General features: G+C 38.1%; 1 protein-coding gene across 1 annotated transcript in view; it reads right to left on the reverse strand.

Annotated features, from left to right (window-relative positions):
• The window catches only part of RELN (reelin), a 957839-nt gene that overhangs the window by 233570 nt on the left and 706788 nt on the right, over nt 1-17481 (reverse strand). The window contains 3 exon segments of the mRNA XM_053716545.1: nt 5199-5404; nt 13019-13205; nt 14291-14428. Of these exon segments, the coding sequence (XP_053572520.1) occupies nt 5199-5404; nt 13019-13205; nt 14291-14428 (531 nt within the window).

Raw genomic sequence — 17481 nt, forward strand, 5'->3', positions numbered from 1 at the left:
TTAAATCATATTTCAAGAATTGTTAGGGCAGCTGTAGGAAGAATGTAGCGTATAACAGAATGTAACTCTTGGTCCCGGAAGTGGTGCAGGGAGAGAAGATATGATTTTGTTAGCCATAAAAGCCCTGTTTGGCATGATAGTAACTTGTATAAGAGGGATGGTTTGCATCTGGATATTAAAGGGACATGAGTTCTGAGTAAATAATTTAAAGACTTTTTTAGTGGAAACTTAAACTAGAGAAGGGCACAGTGTTAACTTACCCATCTGTCCCCAGAGCATGACAAAACAGTTAACCAAAGTTTACATTTTAGTTTATTTAATGAAAAAAACATTACTTTTAGGACTAAGACTTTGAATGATGTAATCATTTGAGAATTCTAGAAATGTTCTCTGTGCAATGTGCACAAATGCTCACAGTTAAGTAAATAAATTACCTGAACTTACTGCAATAACGATTCAAGATACGTTGGATTTGGTAGCTATAACATAGACATGGTACAATAACTCCAATGACTGGGAAACAGTAATGCCTGGTTTGTTTAAAAATAGAGTAGGAAAAAAAGGGGGTGGGAGCTGATTTGTACGTGAAAGAAAATACTAAAGTAACTGAAATTGTAGAAACCAATGACAATGTAGAAAGTTTTTGGGTAACTATAGAAACTGAAGGGAAACAGGTGTTTAGAATAGGAGCAGTTTATAGGCCTCCATTTTAGGATGAAGAATCAGATCAACTACTAATTGATGAAATAGCCAAGGACAAGGTTATAGTAGTTGGGGATTTTAATATGCCTGATGTAGCCTTTAACTTGCTACTTCTATTTATTTTATGACTTGATAAAGAAGCTTTTGTTTTCATCGGAGGATTTGCTTTTTTGAGTGCGAGGATATTTTCTATATTTCTGCTATTCAAGTCTGGGGGTGTCGGTGGGCTTCCGTTTTCCTGGGCACCATTAGCGTGGATCCCTTGTTCCTGGAGGAACTGTTTGTCCATTGCACTAAGCACACAGCACGAAGAACGCGGTATGATGAGTGGGGGTAGTGTTTGAATCCGGAGCTCTTGCATGTGACTATTTGCTGTTTAGAATAGGAGTAGTATATAGGCCTCCATTACAGGATGAAGCATCAGATCAACTATTAATTGATGAAATAGCCAAAATTACAATGAAGGGCAAGGTTATAGTAGTGGGGGATTTTTATATGCCTGTTGTAGACTGGGAAGTACCCGTTGCTAAATAAACTAGAAGTAAGTATATTCTGGAATCTTTACAGACTTACAAACAGTGATATAGTATCTGAAGTGTCTATGGGTGAGAACTTAGGCTCAAGTGATCGTCTGTAGGGTTTAATATTCAGGCAAAGGTACTGTGCAACCATAGTAAAACAAAAAAGTTTTAGACTTTAGAACGACTCTTACATGGGCAAATACCTAAATACATATCTAAAAGGGATGGCAGAATTACAGACAGATTACAGAAGTACAAGAGTAGATGCAACTAAATACTGTATTAGGCTTGTTTGTAAAAGTAAAAGAAAACCAATATTCAAACTCACTAGATCAGAAGAGGATAAGGAAAAATGTAGAACCCAACAAAAGATGACAAAGTAGTTAATCAGAAAAGCTAAAGCTGATGCAGAAGAGAAATTAGCACAATCTGTAAAAAACTGTGAAAAAACCTTCTTTCGATATATCACTGAAAAGAGAAAAACGGAGAGATAGTAAGACTCAAGACTGGTGATCGAGTAGTGGAAGGAGATAAATAGCAAACGGTCTAAATGATTACTTTTGTTTAGTCTTTACAACAAATGATAAAGATAGTGAGATTCTATTAAGGGATGTTACTTTAAATGATAATGTGAGTAGTACTTTTCTTTTTACAGAGGACGAGGTTTCAAGGGCTTTATGAAAAATAAAAGTAAATAAGTCTGTGGGTCCAGAGAATATTCATCCAAGGGTTCTAAGAGAACTTCGATCTGTGATAGCTACTTCATTAGCTGATTTATTTAATCATTCACTGTTAACAGGAGTTGTTCCAAAAGACTGGAAAATTGCCAACGTAGCACCTCTTAATAAAAAGGGTAGTAGGGAAGATTATTCTAACTATAACATAAGTTTGCCCTCAATTGCAGGGAAATTAATGGAAACTCTTTTAAAAGAAAGACTTGTATCTTAGCTTCAGACAAACAACTTAGAAGACAAAGGACAGCATGTTTTCATTGCTGGAAGATCCTGTCGGACTAATGAAATTGCTTTCTTTGACCATGTAACTAAATTAATAAACCAGGGAGGAGCCATAGATGTAGCATATCTAGACTTAAGCAAAGCATTTGACACTGTCCCACACAAACTCAGAAGGCATAGGGTTTCAATTAATGAAGTACATTCAAATGAGGGGTCAGTTACTAGTGGTGTTCCCAAAGGGTCAGTTCTTGGGCTTGTTTATGTTTAATATGTTCATAAGTGATATTAGAATTGGGCTTCTGGGGAAGGTTTGCTTGTTTGCTGATGATTCAAAAATTTGTAACAGAGCTGATGTTCCAGGAGAGGTGGAGGAAATTGATATTAAAAAACTGGAGGACTGGGCAAATAAATTGGATCTGAAATGTAATATTACCAAGAGCAAAATTAAGCATAAAGGATTCAAAAACCCAAAGGCCAATTATAGGGGTCTATTTACTATGGTGCAAGCGGACATGATCCGATATAGCGGATCATGTCCACTGCACATCAATAAATGTCGACAGCATACGCTGTCAGCATTTATCATTGCACCAGCAGTTCTTGCTCTCCGCATTCAGCGATGTCTGTTGGACCTGATCCTCACTGTCGGATCAGGTCCGACAGACATTTGATAAATTGGCCTCCATATCTTCAGAAAGATATAAATAAACTAGAAACTGTGCAAAGGAGGGCTACTAAAATAGTACATGGTCTAAAATATAAAACGTACAAAGAAAGGCTCTATGATCTAAATAATAAGGGAGATAAGTGACATGATAGAAACCTTCAAAGGGGAAATTTTATCATTACTTTAACAATAAGGAAAACAATAAATTTAAATTTTGTATTATAAATACACATTTCACATTGTTCACATTGTAATTTTATTATGATTTCTAGTGTGCACCTTAACCCCTTAAGACATTTGGACGTAGCTACTACGTCACAGGGTACTTTACCCAGCTTACCCGGTTGATGTAGTAGCTATGGCTAACCTTCTCCATCATGCTGAAGTCCCAGCTTTATTATTATTATTATTATTATCGGTTATTTGTAGAGCACCAACAGATTTCGCAGCGCTTTCAGCTCTGACAGCTAAGACTGCAGTAAGAGGGAGAAGGCATTCACTTTCAACTGGTAAGGGATCACTGACAGCGCTCCCTTTACTATATGAAGCAGATCACGATGCAGACAGGACTTGCGGTGGTGCAGTTGGTGGTATGGGAGGGTCAGGAGGGAGACAGGTGGTCTGCCCATCATGGAAAAATGATTTTTTTTAATAAATAAATAAAAAACATACATAAATAAATATAAAATGGGTACTGGCAGACAGCTGTCAGTACCTAAGATGGCAGGCACTTGTTAGCAGGGTTACAAAGCTGTTTGGGAGGGATCAAGGCGATGGGGGGTAAGGGGGGATCCTACACTGCAGAAATAAAATTAAAAAAATGCCCTAAAACTTCATATTGGCAGACTGTCTGCCAGTACCTAAGATGGTAGTGACCAGTGGGGGTGAGGGAGGGAAGATAGCTGTTTGGGAGGGATCGGGTAGGGACCAGGGGTGGGAGGTGTCAGTTGGGAGAGTAATCGCTATACTACTGCTAAACTTAACATTACAAGCAACCTCATTAATTATTTCACTGCCAGGAATTTCAGAAGTGTGATGCGCAGCTGCTATAAGCGGCCTTCTAATAACCAAAAAGCAATGGCAAAGCCATGCATGTCTGTTATATCTGAACAAAGAAGCTTTTACAACCATTTGTGTTATGACTGCATACGCAATATGGAAATAATTTCAGTGAGAGACCCAACGTTTTTGAAAATGTTAACAATTTTCTTTAACATGATCGCATTTGAAGTCGCAGCGGTGATATGAAATATACCAAAATGGGCCTAGATCAATACCTTGGGTTTTTATAGGTAAATAAAAAAACTACTCTGTTTAAATGGATTGATAGCAAAAATGCTAAAAATTCTCCGGTCTTTTGAGCAAGTTTTTCTCTGAAATTCCTGGTCCTAGGGGGGTTAAAAAGATTTTTTTCCTGCATAATTATTCATTTTAGTCTTTTTCATGAAATATGATTTTTGAAGAACTATTTTCCTTTGTACTTTATTTCAAAATGTAACTTATTTTAATTTTTTAAATTTTAAAATTATGATTATTTTGTGAGCCATATTGTAATGTATGCATCACCTTGACATACTTAAAAGCAGCGAGCACCTCTTTGCGAGACACACTGTTCTCAAGGTAGAAACTGCCTTTAGTAAACTGGGACAGGGGCATTTCTGGTACTGGTGAGATTTCTTAGAAAATTTCACAAGCCCAAAGGACTTTAAGTAATCGGGCCTTTAACAATTGAAAATTAATATTTTAGTGTCTAGTGTCATTTTTATATAGCTTTTCTTAAGAGAACACAAAAGTTTTTATATTTTCAGTATAGGTGGTGGTTTTAACAGACAAAATAATCTATTTCAAATAAAAAATAAAGGTAAAAGAGCTATTTGTAAACTATTTATACACCCCAGCAGGTAAAATTGATAATTGGGAACACATTTAAAGGGAGTAAAATGTACAGTGCCCCTTTAACCAGATATATATAGCAATTCTTGGTATAGAACAGGGGCATTTCTGGTACTGGTGAGATTTCTTAGAAAATTTCACAAGCCCAAAGGACTTTAAGTAATCGGGCCTTTAACAATTGAAAATTAATATTTTAGTGTCTAGTGTCATTTTGTATATAGCTTTTCTTAAGAGAACACAAAAGTTTTTATATTTTCAGTATAGGTGGTGGTTTTAACAGACAAAATAATCTATTTCAAATAAAAAATAAAGGTAAAAGAGCTATTTGTAAACTATTTATACACCCCAGCAGGTAAAATTGATAATTGGGAACACATTTAAAGGGAGTAAAATGTACAGTGCCCCTTTAACCAGATATATATAGCAATTCTTGGTATAGAACACATGCAGTTTCCTTACTTGGGTTTGCTGAAGTCAGAAAAGTACATTTCTGCCAGCAGATGCCAGTTGATCCCTCCGTTGTTGCTGTACTGTAGTAACACACCCTCCTCTCTGCTGTCAGGTCTATTGCAGGACGTGGTCTCCCCACCAATCTGAATATAAAACTGGATAAAATCCACCCATGTAGTGTCCATATCCCAGCTTACCAGCTGCCTTCTGCCATCCTGAAATAACATGAAAATATAACTTAACATTAAAACCTCTTATCAATTTATATGAACAATAAGGCATTATGGGTATCACTGTAAAGCAATGGTGGGTTATATAAAAATATATATAAGCTGCACAGATCCTATTGCTAATTGAGCAGTACTTTGGAGTAGATTTATTATGCAGTGGATGCTCTTTAACTCATATGCCACCTCTGAGGTGGCGAACAGCAATTGATTGGCCGTGAATGTGCAGGGGGCAGCATTGCACAAGCATTTCATCAGAACTGCTTGTGCAATGTTAAATGCAGACAGCGTATGCTGTCTGCATTTAGCGATGTTGGGCGCACATGATCCGCTACATCTCTCCCCTCTACCTTTACTATTACAAGTTATTTAATGTGTCAGTAAAATAATTGCATTAGGCTTTGTGCTATGCTTTATATTGTGCTTTGTGTTCTTAGGAAAAAGGTGTTTTAAATTGCTTTATATTTTGTTTTGTTTCCTTTTTTAATGGATGTCTCGGTGTTGAAATAAAACACCTTTTGCTTTGCACATGTGGAACATGCCACTTTACACCTATGGAAGATTTCCTTATCAGTCAGTGAACATTCATATGTTAGCACTTTTTAAGTCTAATGTCCCTTTACACTTTGGCCTCTATTTATCAAGGTCTGGCGGACCTGATCCGACAGTGCGGATAAGGTCCGCCAGACCTCGCTGAATGTGGTGAGCAATACGCTCGCCGTATTCAGCATTGCACCAGCAGCTCACAAAAACTGCTGGTGCAACACCGCCCCCTGCAGACTCGCCGCCAGCAGGGGGTGTCAATCAACCCGGTCATACTCGATTGGCTTGATTTCCGGCGATGTCTGTCCGCCTGCTCAGAGCAGGCGGACAGGTTATGGAGCAGCGGTCTTTGTGACCGCTGCTTCATAACTGCTGTTTCTGGCGAGTCTGCAGGCTCACCAGAAACACGGGGCATCAAGCTCCATTCGGAGCTTGATAGATAGGCCCCTTGATGTTGAGTTGAGTTTCTTACTGGGAGTTGCTTTATATGGGACTGGGAAGGCTTTTTCTTCTGTTATACCCTTTGGATTTCCAGTTGCAGGGATATTCTGCACTTTTTGGAATTACTTTCTTGCATGGTCACTGCCTGCATATTTGTCAATAGTGACCCAAAATTGGCACTGGAAGCTAGTTTAGGGCATCATACCCCTGTCATTTGTAGGTGATTGCCACACACACAAAATGACTCAATATGAAAGAGGGCATCACTTTCAAATGAGGGGTCTTATGTCCCCCCTAGGTAAGAACTGATTGTGATAGTAATTGTAACAATCAGTCTAGGTGACTAGGAGACATTTGGAATGATAAACTACATCATTAACAGGGCCAGCTACCATAATTGTATTGAGAAATGTTATACATAGGGCTCCATTTAACAAATGCTGGGAGTATAAGGTTCCCTCCCAGGAACCTGTCCATCTGGAATTGTGGTGAGTGAGCAGCATACGCTGCCTGTAGTTATCATTGTAAGAGCAATTCCTTGTGCATCCGTGCCCCCTTCTCTTGTACAACCCATTGCGCAAGTGCAAGGCTTGTCAATCATATGATAGGATCTGACCGGGATGACTTAACTCCGCTTTGCAGTGTCAAAAAGATTAAGAAGGATTGAATATGTTAACATGAGGATAGTTCTGTGTTTTGTTGGTACTCGAACAAAAACGTATGAGTTCATTATCAAAATAGATTTCTAGAGTTCATAAAAGTTAACTAAAAATTAGAAATATGTTTAATTGTAAAGAGCACATTAGATAATGAACTGGCTATTTATGTTCTTTACAAAGATGTTATATCTTGTTCCAGGTGTGTGAACATCAATCAGTGCAAGATACTATGTGGAAGCAAAGTGTTGCATTTATTCATATTCATGCCAAAGGGAATATGAAGCATTTACGTTAGCTTCCAGATGCCTTTGGGGGAGTGTTCTTGCAATTCGTCCATGGTCTGATTTGCTTTTTACAGCTGGGAATTCTATTTACTGGCAAAGCAAAATACAATCTATTGGAGCTACATGAAAGACGTTAGCAGATTTTGCCAAGCACAGGGTTTCAAGATCAGAAAATATATTTCTTTAGAAAGAGACAACGGATTGGTCCTTACAGCTTGTTTACTGCTTTTTGCAGTTATAATGTATTTGAGGGGAAAGGTCTCAAAAGTGTATATATATATATGGGGTTGCTGTGTTCCTTGTTCAGAGAGGAATTGCCTCGTATTTTTCGGCACTGGACTGACCGTAATAGGCGGGATCAGACTGATATACTACAGGAAAGTTCTACTCTGTGAAAAGCATTACTGGGCTAAAAAGCTGCACCCAGGTGGTAAATCGCCATAGAACAGACTAACAATGGTATTGAACCAGTTGTTCGTTCCTGTGAGTGTGCTTCTCTCTGTATATATATATATATGTGTGTGTGTATATATGTATGTCTATACATATATGAATATATAAATACACATGTAAATACACACACACACATATATATATATATATATATATATATATACCCACATACACATATTTAGCCCATTTTATGATAAGAAAACAATTACGCTTTGTGTATCTTTTGTGAATGGTTCAATTATTGGTTTTGTATGATTTTTAAAATTATGATTTTCATTGTGCACTTTTGTAATGTTTGCATCTCCTTCCCATACAAAAATGCAGAATACGCCCCTTAGAGAGGCACCCTGTTTTTAGGGTAAAAAGTAGCTTTAGATCATTCCACCAGGGAAATAGAAGTACTAGCGAGTATTCGTAAATAATGTCGCCAGCCAGAGACCTTTAAATCATCGTGTCCATAGTCATCATCCGCATTAAAGACATTATGCAGATGACTACTACCAATCATCCTCTGTACTTGGGTTAAATAGACAGTCAACACCAGAATTATTGTTGTTTAAAAAGATAGATAATTCCCTTAATTACCCATTCCCCAGTTTTGTACAACCAACACAGTTATAATAATACACATTTTACCTCTGTAATTACCTTGTATCTATGCCTCTGCAAACTGCCCCCTTATTTCAGTTATTTTGATAGACTTGCATTTATGCCAATCGGTGCTGACTCCTAGGTAACTACACGTGCATGAGATCAATGTTATCTATATGATACACATGAACTAACGCCCTTTAGTGGTGAAAAGCTGTCAAAATGTTTTCACATAAGAGGCGGCCTTCAAGGTCTTAGAAATTAGCATATGAGCCTACCTCGGTTTAGCTTTCAACTAAGAATACCAAAAGAACAAAGCAAAATTGGTGATAAAAGTAAATTGGAAAGTTGTTTAAAATGACATACCCTATCTGATTCATGAAAGTTTATTTTGGACTTGACTGTCCCTTAAAACACACAGTTATGTTAAAGTAATATTGCAACAACAAAATGCCCAAGCACATTCAAGCATTTTATTATTGATCTTTTCATATCCATTCAAATGTTGTTATTTTGTTTAAAGATTATACAATCAGTAGCCAGAGTAAAAGATCAGAAATAAACCCCCCAGCTTTTATTTATCCTAAAGAAATCAGATGCAGTTTCATACATTTTTTTCAGGGGGGGGGGCTGTTTCATATTAGAAGATAAGGTTGGTTTAGATCAAGACTAAAGAACTCTTTTTTCCATTGGTGAAAATTAGAATCAAGATATCAGTCAAAATGGAGCACCTGCCAATTTTACCTATGAAACAGTCTGGGAGAAATGTAGAAGCCTTTACTGAAAATGTGGTAGTGTAAAGAGTTACTTTCTTGTGGAAGGATATTTATTGTAAATAAGGAATTTATAAGACTATTTCCTGAGATTTCTAATGAAAAGAACGTTATTGATATTGCCTGCCCCAAATTTCTGTTCACTTTAAGGTTTTATGTAATTTATCCCTAACAGGGTTAAAAACTGTTTTATATAAAAAAAAGGAAAAGATATTATTACTATTAGATGTGTGTAAAAGGTGGTCGCTCGCTGCGTTCAGCTCTTTTCAGAGCTGGGTTTATTCTTGTGAAAGTTCAACACACTAAGATCTGCGCAAATCCAGATTTTAGTGTATTGCTCTTTCACAAGAAGAAATCCGGCTCCGAAAATAGCCGCCTTCTTTCGTATTCGGATCCTAATGAAGACTCCAAATTCAGACGTCTAATTACTATAGGCTAGATTACAAGTGGCATGCTAACATTTGTGTGCGGATAGAAAGAGGTGGATATGGCTCGTTGGACTGCAGTCCCTTGCAAAAAACTGTCCAAAATTTGGATTTGAATTTGGGACCTTTATCAGAAACTAAATTCTCTGGTAAAGCCATGCATCCTGGAAAATCTCTCTCAGTAAAACAGTAGCTGTGTGATCTGCATTGGGTACCCCCTTGGTCGCAACAAAATGGTCCATTTTAGAAAAGCAATCTACTACCACTAAAACTGAAGTATAGCCTTGAGCAGGAGGTCAACTTTAAAGTCCATGGATATTTCAGGCCACGGTCTGTTTGGCGCAGGAAGTGGTTGTAACACACCTGAAGTGGGTTGTCATGTTGACTATGCAAACAGGACAAGACTGTACATAAGATTTAACCCCTTAAGGACACGGCCATTTTTAAATTTCTTTCCCTTAAGGACCAGGGCTATTTTTACATTTCTGCGGTGTTTGTGTTTAGCTGTAATTTTCCTCTTACTCGTTTACTGTACCCACACATATTATATACCGTTTTTCTCGCCACTAAATGGACTTTCTAAAGATACCATTATTTTCATCATATCTTATAATTTACTATTAAAAATATTATAAAATATGAGGAAAAAATGGAAAAAAACACACTTTTTCTAACTTTGACCCCCAAAATCTGTTACACATCTACAACCACCAAAAAACAACCATGCTAAATAGTTTCTAAAATTTGTCCTGAGTTTAGAAATACCCAATGTTTACATATTCTTTGCTTTTTTTGCAAGTTATAGGGCCATAAATACAAGTAGCACTTTGCTATTTCAAAACCACTTTTTTTCAAAATGAGCGCTAGTTACATTGGAACCCTGATATCTGTCAGGAATACCTAAATATCCCTTGACATGTATATATTTTTTTTTAGAAGACATCCCAAAGTATTGATCTAGGCCCATTTTGGTATATTTCATGCCACCATTTCACCGCCAAATGCGATCAAATAAAAAAAAATGTTCACTTTTTCACAAACTTTAGGTTTCTCACAGAAATTATTTACAAACAACTTGTGCAATTATGGCATAAATGGTTGTAAGTGCTTCTCTGGGATCCCCTTTGTTCAGAAATAGCAGACTTATATGGCTTTGGCGTTGCTTTTTGGTAATTAGAAGGCTGCTAAATGCCACTGCGCGCCACACGTGTTTTATGCCCAGCAGTGAAGGGGTTAATTAGGGAGCATGTAGGGAGCTTGTAGAGTTAATTTTAGCTTTAGTGTAGTGTAGTAGACAACCCAAAGTATTGATCTAGGCCCATTTTGGTAAATTTAATGCCACCATTTCACCGCCAAATGCGATCAAATTAAAAAAAAACGTAATTTTTTTCGCAATTTTAGGTTTCTCACTGAAATTATTTACAAACAGCTTGTGCAATTATAGCACAAATGGTTGTAAATGCTTCTCTGGTATCCCCTTTGTTCAGAAATAGCAGACATATATGGCTTTGGCAATGCTTTTTGGTAATTAGAAGGCTGCTAAATGCCGCTGCACATCACACGTGTATTATGGCTAGCAGTGAAGGGGTTAATTAGGGATCTTGTAGGGAGCTTGCAGGGTTAATTTTAGCTTTAGTGTAGAGATCAGCCTCCCACCTGACACATCAGACCCACTGATCCCTCCCAAACAGCTCTCTTCCCTCCCCCACCCCACAATTGTCCCCGCCATCTTAAGTACTGGCAGAAAGTCTGCCAGTACTAAAATAAAAGGTATCTTTTTTTTTTTCTTTTTTTTTTGGGAGCATATTTACATATGCTGCTGTGTAGGATCCCTCTTAGCCCCAAACCTCCCTGATCCCCCCCCAAACAGCTCTCTAACCCTCCCCCTCTACATTATTGGGAGCCATCTTGGGTACTGGCAGCTGTCTGCCAGTACCCAGTTTACAAAAAAAATATATTTTTTTTTAAAGTATATTTTTTAATTTTTCCCCACTTTTCTGTAGTGTAGCTTCCCCCCCCCCAGACTAAACCCCCACCCCCTCCCAGATCCCTTCGATTAACATATTTATCCCCCCTCTCTCCCTCTAAATATAAACCACTGTTCCATAGTGTAACGGTTCCCACCCGCTCCCTCCCCGTGCACGCGCCCGCCCGCCTCCCCTGTGCACGCGCGCGCGTCCGTGCGCGCCCCCCAGCAATCCCGCCCACGATCCCGCCCACGATCCCGCCCACCGGTCATCATCGATCGCCGCCCACCCGCCTCCCACGTCTGCTCCCACCCACCAACGATCGCGGCATCGATGTCCGGTGCAGAGAGGGCCACAGAGTGGCTCTCTCTGCATCGGATGGGGAAAAATGTTATTGCAGTGATGCCTCGATATCGAGGCATCACTACAATAACCGGAAAGCGGCTGGAAGCGATCAGGATCGCTTCCAGCCGCTTTCAACCCCAACGTCGTACAGGGTACGTCGCTGGTCTTTAAAGACCAGTTTGTGCAAGACGTACCCTGTACGACGCGTGTCGTTAAGGGGTTAATATGTTTTTGCATGCCAGGCCACCAAAATTGTTGACTAATTAACTCTTGAGTTTTATGCATGGTACCTGACGCGTGCAAAAAGCTTACATCTAGCAAAGTTTACGCTCGAGCGGGAGCACTCAATACCGCTCCACTTGTAATCTAGCCCAATATAATTAATATAATTACATGTTACATTTCAGTGTGCTTTTATCAGTTTTGTCAGATCATTGACCGACTGCATAAAAAATACAATAAAAAAAGGGACAATTCGCAATTATTATACAATTAAACAATCTGAGCTTTATAATGTGATCAATCAAAACTATTATACATACAAAATAATTCAAACAGTAAAAATAAAAACAATAACATCAAAATAAATTCAAAGAATGAAATTAATAGATTTGATTTCTAAAAAAGCATTACTTTTCTGATGAAACGGCAGATACACCGCTGAGAAAACACGTTGCATAAATATGGTCATATTTGTGGGTATGATGACTAATGTTCTATTTATGCTTTTAAATAAATGATTTTGAATTTTATCTGATCATGCTGGCTGCTGATTCACGCAAGCTAGAAGGAGGGCGCCGTGATTGTGAATTAATTCATTACCAGAGGGATAGCGTGCTGAACCGCTGCTAATTGTTCACTCTGCTTATGCCAGCACATGTGTGTGCTCATCTGTATGTGAGTATAAGATCTGCTGTTTTATGTTCCCAGAGCTGTATATTGGTCACATGATGTGGCGCCTCTTTCTTGTTCTCTTTTAGGGTTTGTTTCTTGGAATTCGAACTGTGTACATTATTATTTCCACTTCTTTGGACTGGGGACTTGTGGTATACAGAGTAGACTTTATTTTGCTCCTTTAAGGAGTTGTGTATAGTTCTTTATTCTGATGTACGGAAACCTACCTTGTAGAAGTACAGAGAGGACCCTGATGAAATGACCCCACAACCTTGTTCTGGTTTTACAATTTCTCCTCCAACCACTTCCATCCAGTCTGTTTCCCAGCCATTTAACCCCTCAAAGTCTGACATTACGGTTGATGGAAGAGCGGTTTCAGGGAGACACTGAGAGCCCTGATAGCCAGAATCACACCTTGAAATATAGAAGGAATTAATATAAAGTCAATTTACAAACAAAAGAAAGGAAAAAGCCATACAATCTTAAGGGATATGAAACACATTTTTTCTCTCTCAGGATTCAAATAGAACATGCAATTTTAAGCAACTTTCTAATTTACTCCTATTATCAATTTTTTTCCGTTCTCTTGGTATCTTTATTTGAAAAAGCAGGAATGTATGCTTAGGAGCCGGCACATTTTTGGTAAAGCAACATTGGTTGCGCTTGCTGATTGGTGGCTACATTTAGAGTTAATGCTATGTACAGGTGCTGAACCAAAAATGGTCCGGCTCCTAAGCTTACATTATTGCTTTTCAAATAAAGATACCAAGAGAAAGAAGACAAATTGATAATAGAAGTAAATTAGAAAGGTGCTTAAAATTGATGCTCTATCTGAATCATGAAAGAAAAAATATGAGATTTCATATCCCTTTAAAACCACCTACCTACAAAATGGGTTAATTATACAAAAAAAAATGTTATTCTTTTGTAGATAAGGATTTTTAATTTGCAACTATACAGTCTTTTAGCAAACAAAAAGAAGAAGAAAATATTTAGGTAAAATTAATTTGCAAAAACAGATAATAAAGTGCCGTAAAAAAATATCAAAATTAATTTGAAGAAATTTCAAAAATAGCGACAGAAATGAAAGGAAGACCGGTGAAATAATAATAAAAGTTTTCATGGACCAGCAAATGAAAAAGTGGGAATGAGAGGAGGGCCCCTATTTATCAAAGGTCTTGCGGACCTGATCCGACAGTGCGGATCAGGTCCGCAAGACCTCGCTAAATGCGGAGAGCAATACGCTCTCCGTATTCAGCATTGCACCAGCAGCTCACAAGAGCTGCTGGTGCAACGCCACCCCCTGCAGACTCGCGGCCAATCGGCCACCAGCAGGGAGGTGTCATTTAACCCGATTCTACTCGATCAGGTTGATTTCCGGCGATGTCTGTCCGTCTGCTCAGAGGGTTTATCGGAGCTTGATAAATATGGGCCGAGGTGCCATTTGGAATGAAATGAGAAACAGCAAAATAGCACTGTAAAAACAGCTCTAATTTTACCTGCATATTCCATGATCACACCAGCCGTGACCAGTGCACATATTAGGACATTGCTGTCCAATATAAATATTGTCCAAGGCCCACTCATCTTCTGCTGTGTAGTACCTCTGGCTCCAGCGGAAACGGGTGGCACTAGACCTATAAAACATGTTGAAACATTGTTCCAATGAATCGATCAAAAATTTCAATAAAAATTTTATTTTGTATAGTGTAACAATTGGCAGTGTACTTTCATTATTAAACAACTTTCCAACGTACTACTAGTATTCAATTTCCCACACTTTTGCATTAAAGAACATACCTAAGTAGCATGCAGGTGCCGTATATGGCAGCAGTGCTTGCAACAGAGTAACACATTGCTGCAAACATTGGTCTTAATACTTCTGCTATATAGTGCTCCGGACAAATTGTGCTAACAAAATAACCATTTTAAATAGTTTTAAAATGTATTTTGTACACAGGTCTTTTTCAATACAGTGCTCCATTTCTGATGCAAATATAAACATACTCGAATGGGGTCTATTCATTAAGAGGTGAATGGCAGGTGACTTGAAACATTTAAATTCCCGCCAAGGGAAAGTAAACCTAAATGAATTGGACAGAGCATGCAATTTTAAACAACTTTCCAATTTACTTCCATCATCAATTTTGCTTAGTTCTCTTGGTATCCTTTGTTAAAGTGTAATCCTAGGTGAGCTCAGGAGCATGCACGTGTCTAGCCATCTGGCAGCAGTGTCTGTAAAATTGTTAATAGCAACGTGATACATACAAAAACTGCTGCTATAGAATAACATAGACACTCTCTGGCAGCAAAGTTTTTAACTATTTATAACAGCTATAAACATTGTTGCAAGCACTGCTGCCAGGTGGCTAATGACACATGTACGCTCCTAGGATTACCCTTTAACAAAGAAAATCAAGATAAAAAGCAAAATTGATAATAGAAATACATTGGAAAGCTGTTTAAAATTGCATGCTCTATCTGATTCATGAACATTTCATTTTGACTTTACTGCCCCTTTAACTATGCATTATAAAGGGCCAAACCAAGTGAGTATCTCCTGCAAGAAGAGCGGAGTTAGCCCTGCACAATGAATAATTAATAAATCAATAGGAGAAATATATCTATATCAATTTATCTATCTCTCTATCTAACTATATATGTGTGTTTGTATCTAAATAATAATGTAATAATAATGTAATAATAATATTTAATGTGTTTTACCGTGTATGTACTGTAAATATTTCACATCCCAATTCACATACAGGAAAATTTTATTTTTATTGTTAACAAATGTTTCTCTCTCTATATATATATATCTGTATATACCTATAACTATATATCTTTCTATAATAATTATTCACATTATTTATTAATTATTCACATTATTTATTAATATTTTTCAATATTTTATATTTAATAAATACACAACATGCTTTAAGATAACTCATGTCCGGTTAGCGCATATGAAGAATAATGTACTAATGTTGGGTTTCCAACATGAGTACATATATATATATATATATATATATATATATATATATATATATACACTCACTGGCCACTTTATTAGGTACACCTGTTCAATTGCTTGGTAACACAAATTGCTAATCAGCCAATCACATGGCAGCAACTCAATTCATTTAGGCATCTAGATGTGGTGAAGACGCTGAAGTTCAAACCGAGCATCAGAATGGGGAATAAAGGGGATTTAAGTGACTTTGAACGGGCATGGTTGTTAGTGCCAGATGGACTGGTCTGAGTATTTAAAAAACTGCTGATCTACTGGGATTTTCATGCATAACCATCTATAGGGTTTAAAGGGAAAGGTCAGAAAAAGAGAAAATATCCAGTGAGCGGCAGTTGTGTGGATGAAAATGCCTTGTTGATGTCAGAGGAGAATGGGCAGACTGGTTTGAGATGATAGAAAGGCAACAGTAACTTAAAAAAACACTCGTTACAACCAAGGTATGCAGAATACCATCTCTGAAAGCACAATACCTCGAACCTTGAAGCAGATGGGCTACAGCAGCAGAAGACCACACCGGGTGCCACTCCTGTCTGCTAAAAACAGGAAACTGAGGCAACAATTCGCACAGGCTCACCAAAATTGGACAATAGTTGCCTGGTCTAATGAGTCTTGATTTCAGTTGAAACATTTAGATGGTAAGGTCAGAATTTGGTGTATCAACCGTTCAGGCTGGTGTTGGTGGTGGTGTAATGGTGGGGGGGGGGGATATTTTTCGCACACTTTGAGTCCCTTAGTACCAATTGAGCATCGTTTAAACGCCATAGCCTACCTGAGTATTGTTGCTGACCATGTCCATCCCTTTATGACTACAGTGTACCCATCTTCTGATGGCTACTTCAAGCAGGACAATGCACCATGTCACAAAGCTCAAATCATCTCAAACTGGTTTCTTGAACATGACAATGAGTTCACTGTACTCCAATGGCCTCCACAGTCACCAGATCTCAATCCAATAAAGCACCTTTGGGATGTGGTGGAACGGGAGATTTGCATCATGGATGTGCAGCCGAAAAATCTGCAAATTCTTCGAAGTGGGCCATGAATAAATTGGCGTACGATGGGGCCATGTTAGACCCCATCGCCGTACCCTTCAGCTGTAGAAAAAAAGATTGTTCAAAGCGAAAGTAATTGGTGGTTAAACAAAATTCCAATAATTGCCCAATTATCTTAGGAGGAGGTCCAATGTATGGAAATCTGTATAGATGAAATAAAACAGCAAGTAACCCCTCATCATGGGGGATTACAGTATATAGGCTGGTCACTGGATCAAGTTTTACCCATCCACATAAACGAAAAATGTATAAACACAAATTTCGATTGACATGCACTACCACTTATATAGTGTACCTTTTGCACTGTATTTGTGGGCTTTATTATGTGGGAAAAACTAGTGATGACTTACGCACCCGGATGGCAAACCACAGATCTGCAATCAAGCTGGCACTTAACAAAGGTGTGTCTGAGCAACCAGTGGCCAGACATTTTCTGGAACATCATCACAGCATCATGGATCTGAAATATACGATCATAGACCATGTACCTCCACTATCCAGAGGGGGCGACAGAAACCGATTACTGCTACAAAGAGAAGCGAAATGGACTTTCAAACTAAACACACTAGTTCCTTATGGTCTGAATACACAGCTTGATTGGCAGGTG

Source organism: Bombina bombina, chromosome 6 (genome assembly GCF_027579735.1).
Source record: "Bombina bombina isolate aBomBom1 chromosome 6, aBomBom1.pri, whole genome shotgun sequence".
NCBI lineage: Eukaryota > Metazoa > Chordata > Amphibia > Anura > Bombinatoridae > Bombina > Bombina bombina.